At 37.5% G+C, this 6,000-nt stretch overlaps 1 protein-coding gene across 1 annotated transcript; it reads right to left on the bottom strand.

Annotated features, from left to right (window-relative positions):
* Nucleotides 1-1,052: 1,052 nt before the first annotated feature.
* LOC111997955 (receptor-like protein 43) lies at nt 1,053-3,039 on the bottom strand. Its single transcript, XM_024030081.1, has 2 exons — nt 2,388-3,039; nt 1,053-1,375 (listed from the first exon to the last, which is right to left on the bottom strand). The coding sequence occupies exons 1-2, from the start codon at nt 3,037-3,039 to the stop codon at nt 1,053-1,055; spliced, it is 975 nt and encodes a 324-aa protein (XP_023885849.1).
* Between the last annotated feature and the right edge of the window lie 2,961 nt (nt 3,040-6,000).

The raw sequence follows: 6,000 nt of genomic DNA, 5'->3' as shown, positions 1-6,000 counted from the left end.
TCGGAGCCTGCGCGTGGTCGTGTCAGGAAGTTTTACTGGTGGGTAGCATTAGGAAGTCGAGCGGGGAGCTTGTAGTCCTTCTGTAAGAACTTCAATTCTTTCATAGTGAATTCTGTTATGCCTTGAGGATCGGTGGGTCAAATCCTCCCCAGGTTTTTACCAAGTGGTTTCCTGGGTGATCATAGCTTGTGTTATTTTTTATTCCGCTGCTTTATATCTTGATATGATTATTTGATTGCTTTAACCTAGAATTGCATAATTTGACTAAGTAACAACTTGGCTAATTAATCTAGGCTACGCAATCTGTGTGTTTAAGGGGTCTAAATTTACAACAGTAACTGCTGGCATTGATCAGTTGTAAAAGGGAAAGAGCTTGATGCAGCCTCGGATTGACCCATTTCACCATCAAAGGTCACTTGATTTGCCACAAAAACTCTGCCCTTTTGCTTGTATCCTAGAGGAAATCCCACTAACTTGTAACACTTTTCCATGAAATGGCTAAGTTTGCCACAATGGCTGCATACAGGTCTGCCCTTGCCTTTGTTCTTCCCACCTTGATTGAACCCTTGAGTCTTGACTGCAAGACCTGTTGAATCAACTGATACGGCACCTCCATTGAAGCCTAAAGCCCTCTGCCTTTCTTCTTGTATCACTAAAGAAAAGGCTTTGTCAATTGATGGACTTGGCTCCATCATTAGGATCTGAGTCCTGACTTGTGAGAAGACTTCGTTTAAGCCATTAAGGAATTGCATCAATGCATCTTGATGATTGAAGAATGTAATTTTATCATTCACTCCGCAAATACATCTACCATAAGAACAAGATGGCAAAGGCCTGAGATTGAGTAATTGATCCCAAGAAGCTTGAAGATTAGTGAAGTAGGTAGTCACTGTTGCATCTCCTTGCATAATTGTTGAGATCATTTTTTGAAGTTGTGAAATCCGTGGACCAGTGGCTTGGGAGAAACGGTTTCTAAGTGAATTCCAAACCTCCATTGCTGTGTTTCTGTAAATCACACTTGCAGTGATATGAGGTGAAACGGAATTCAAGATTCATGAAGAAATCATGGAATTGTTCTTTGACCAGGCAACCTTCTCCAAAGGTGTGACAGCCATGGAAGCTGTAATGGATCCATCCACAAAACCTTGCTTGCTTTTCGCATCTAGTGCCATAAGCATAGCCCTAGCCCAATTAGGGTAATTGTCCTCAGTTAAGAGCTGACTGACTAGAATCACACCTGGTGATTCTCCATGGTGCAAGAAGAAAGGGCTTCTCGGATCCTCCATTGGAGTAAGCTCACGATAAGCAGTAGATTGAGAAGTAGAAGATGAAAAGTTTTGATCTTGATTCGCCATTGATGAAAGCACGAGTTGCTCTGATACCATATGAGAAAAACAGATTATCACAGTGTAGTGAGGCTAGAGAGAAATATGGAGAATCAAGATTGAAAAATATCTGAGATCTTTCATTAATTAACAAAATGAATTACAAAAGGTTTATATAGCAGAATTAGTTAAAGGAAAATCAAATAACTAACTCTAAACCAATTCCTAAATATGCGGATCAACTATCCACCATTGATCATCACATTACACTACTGATCATTACATTACACGTGTCCATATAAGCTAACTAACTTATCTAAGATAAAAGCTACAGGTCGTATTTGATGTAGAAGCCGTTTAGTGAAAATAGCAAATTCAACCACAAATACTCTGCATCAATACTCTGCCTCTCTGGCTGACCTGATGAACAAATGCTCTGCTTCAATACTCTTCCTCTCTGCCTGACCTGATGACTCATATTGAAATACTTCCATCTGACTTCTTATCATCTAAATTTTAACACAATGAGCCCAAAACTTGAGCAATTTTTGAATGATGAAGGAATATCTCCAGAGATGCTATTGTTTTGTAAAAGAAATGATTGGAGATTAACTAAAGCCCCCATGGAGTAGGGAATTCTACCTGCTAGACTATTGCTTCCTAAGTTTAAATGGATCAAAGACTGCCAATACCTCCAAAATGAGAAAGTTCTACTGACAATAGATTGTTTGATGAATCTAAGACCACTAATTTATTCTTTCTAATTACCTTTTGGCATAAGAAAGTGGAAATGGGTCCAGAATATGAGTTGTTAGCTATATTGAGCACTTTGACATTTTTAGACAATAGTGGAAAGCAATCCTTGAAGTGATTAGATCTTAGATTTATAACAGTAGAATTCAGCAAAATATTTGACAAATCCCCTTCTATGTGGTTGTCAGATAGATTGATAGCAGAGATCCTTTAGTTTTGATAGTTTTTTGAAATGCCCTTCATCTATAGCTCCTGTTAAGAAATTATTTTCGATATATAACTCCTCTAGATTTGAGAGAAGCCCAAGACTCTTTGGAATGGTGCCATTCAACTGATTTTGGTTGAGGGATAATGTTCTCATATGAGATAAATTCCCAACAGATAAAGGGATAGGACCATTGAAAGAATTAAAAGAGAGATCGAGATATGTTAGATGCTTAAGCTGGCCTAATGACTCTGGAATTTTTCCAATTAGATGATTGGGATCCAGGGATAGATATTCCAATTTCTCTAAATTGAAAATGCTAGGCGGTATCTTGCCTTTCAAAGAACTATCGTCCAGGTAAAGCTTTAAGAGACTTGTACTGAGATTAGAGATCCAATTAGGTATCTCATGATTGAAATGATTTCCAGAAAGATAAAGTACTTGAAGAGATGTGAAATTGACAAATCCAAGAGATGGATTCAAACTATCAAGCTTACAATTGGACAAGTATAGCTCCAAAAGAGAGGAGAACTTACTCATTATTTGAAGCCAATCAGCTTCTTTGTGAAGGTCAACTGAGCTTAGGTCAATGTATTGAATGGAAAAGAGACCAGACATCCAATAAAGATTATCTGCATAGAGATCAAAATTAGATCCAAGATACAGATAGCAAAGGCTTGAAAGGTTCCCAAGCTGATGAGGAATGAGTCCAGAGAAGTTGGCGTCTGAGAGGTCAAGATGGGTGAGATTACCCATTGAGCCAAGGAAAGTTGGAATAGGAGTACGATTAAAGTCATTGAAACTCAAGTCCAAGTAATTCAAAAACTCTAATTCAAGCAATGAGCGACTAATTTCCCCCCCTATCTCGGTATACGCTAGGTGGAGCTCTGTGACTCAACTGGTTTTGTTATCGCAATGAACACCATCCCATCTACAGCAATCTTCTTGGCTAGACCAGGATGAAAGTAGGTTGAAAGGATCAGTGAGGCCTCGTTTGAGGCTAAGAAGTGCTTGTTTGTCTTTTTCATTGCAAGAGACCTCATTTGACATTGTTTTGAAGAAGCTTAAACTGAAGGTAGCAGCAAAGAACCATAGTAAGAAAAGCACATGAGTTGCATAAGAGGCACCCATGACAAAGCAAAAACAAAAACAAAAACGAAGGAAGAGAAGCTGAGTGTGAGTAGTGGAGGTGATGCAATTGGAGACTACTAGCTCGTGATAATATATACCGATGAATCTACTGGGTGTGATAATATATACTGATGAGACTTTGACTTGTTCAAAAAATTATAGTGATTCTTCAAAACAATCATTATCTTATCAATATAATTTTTTTTCAATGAAGACTTTGACTTGTTGACTTAAGCCAAGCGCCAAAAGATCAATACCGTCTTTCACTTTAACGCGTAGAAATAATTGTTTATTGTGTATCAAAGTCATCAGGACTTTGACCTATTTACCTTTTTTTTTTGGTTCGGTGACTTGTTTTGCAAAGTCATCAGGAAAGGTTTTTTATCCAATAAGCACATTGTATATGCCTTTGGTCTAACCTTCGGCATTTTGTCCCTTTCTTTCGTTTTTGTTACTCCTATATTGCAGAAAAATAAAATCTCATGTATGGAGCTCTGTTTATGCAGCTGTGTTTTCACAAAAGTAAATTCTTATTTAAGTACAGCATTAAATGACATGATTGCGGAATGGTTACTATTTAAAGGTTGATCCCTTTGCCCAATATTCTACTAGTAGGTATAAACAGTAAGATCTATTTAAATTTAGACATTGGATATTCATTGGATAGAGTAATGTAGTAATTTTTGTGCTCCTTGGTTTCCTAATTCCCAGCAATTTAGATATACTCACTGCCAAATTTGGGCACTTCAAAGTTCAAACTGTGGCAGTGCCCATGGATGCTACAATGAGTGGAACCCCAGCTATTCAATGACCATAATATTCCAGACCAGCCAATTATTGCTATTGTTGCCACACCTGTATTGGCATGACAACAATACCAGCGACACCATTGCTTCGGGGATTCCATCCCCCATGCATGCGCGGAGAATTCCCCTTGTCTTCCAATCCCTCCATTGTCCTTTACGTCCTTACAGCGTGTAATTTGGATCCTCATGATCTTGCAAAACTAGAGGCATGTAGAGATCCTATTAAGTGCTAACAAGCATATGCGTTTTAGTTGGGATGTTTTATGCTATAAGCTTTATTCTTAAAGTCCATGCTGAAATGTTTCCAATATCATTTTGCATGACCATACTAGAAGGGCTGATCCTTATCTATATTGACCTATGTATTTCTAGTCAGTTTTTGAAAAATCAGTTTGTCCAAGTACTTATGCTCTGATGGAGTTAATATTTGGATCTAATTTTCCATGCTAAAGGTTGGTTTTTTGGTGAACTATTTTCCATTTCAGAGCTTTTGATACAACAATTAAGGAATGAGCGTCTCTAGAATTAGATCAGAAAATGAGAGTATACAACAAATACACATCTGGAAATTCATTTAGAGGACATTTGTCTGGAACACAAGGCTCATGATCGATTAAAATCTCATATGACATGATTTCATTAGTGATAATATGGGCTTTAAGCCAAACCCTCATAAATCAATGCTCACCACACACAAGTGAAGAGATGTGCTGGGTTCATTGGACAGAATAAAAATCCCCTATTACATTTTATGTCACCAATTTCAATTTGCTATGTCATTTTTTTTCCTAATAAAGTATTCAAGTTTATGATGACAAAGAAAATCAGACATAATATAATTTAGCTAGTGGAACATAAAATTGAACACTCATAGCAGAACAATGGACTTTTATTTTCCACTTGACGATCATTTTTCACATAGCTGCTTAGATTTCTTCATTAGTATCAATGTTATCAGACTTTTTTACTTCTTTTGGTTAACAATTCACTTCCCCCACTGTGGCATAATTTTTCCATTATGCATTTTCCACCGTGTGGCATAATTTTCATGTAAGACCATGTCAAACGTCCAACTTCTAGATTTCTTCATTTGTACCATGTTATCAGACTTTTTGACTTCTACCCTCAACCAAATTTTGGCACTTAAACTGTGGCAGTGCCCATGGATGCTACAATGAGTAAAACCCCAACTATTCAATAACGTTGACATTCCTAACCAGCCAATTATTGCAATTGTTGCCACACCTGTATCAGCATTCCAAACCCTCCATTTTCCATTTGTCCTTCATGTCCTTACAACGTGTAATTTGAATCCTCAAGATATTCCAAAACTAGGGACAAGTAGAGATTATTTACATTTGAGAATGGAATTCTTTAATTTCTAACATGTTTATACATTGAGCTCCAACAGCTCAACTGCTCAAGACAACTTGGACATGGCACCACTGAAGAGGTCTATCAGGTTGTGAACATTTTAACGTTCTTAGACCAGGGACGATGAATGCAAGATTATGTGAAGGAACTATATTTCTCAGCCAGCAGGAAAGGAAGCAAGTTTCTGTTACAATGGTTTAGAACTTATAATGACAACATTGCAAAGACAAAAAAAAGTAAAAAGAGGAAAGAACTTTGAATGGATTGAAATGGACCGAGATGGAGTAAAGTGGACCGTCTAGATCGAATGAACCAAAGTGGACCGAAGTGGATTAAACGGACCAAAATGGACTGACCTAGACTAAAATGGACCAATTTGGACCACAATAGATTGAAGTGACTGAAA

This window comes from Quercus suber, unplaced genomic scaffold, assembly GCF_002906115.3.
Source record: "Quercus suber isolate HL8 unplaced genomic scaffold, Cork oak 2.0 scaffold_765, whole genome shotgun sequence".
NCBI classification, from domain to species: Eukaryota; Viridiplantae; Streptophyta; class Magnoliopsida; order Fagales; family Fagaceae; genus Quercus; species Quercus suber.
The sequence above is the reverse complement of the archived record's forward strand: the minus strand, read 5'-3'. Positions and strand labels throughout refer to the sequence as shown.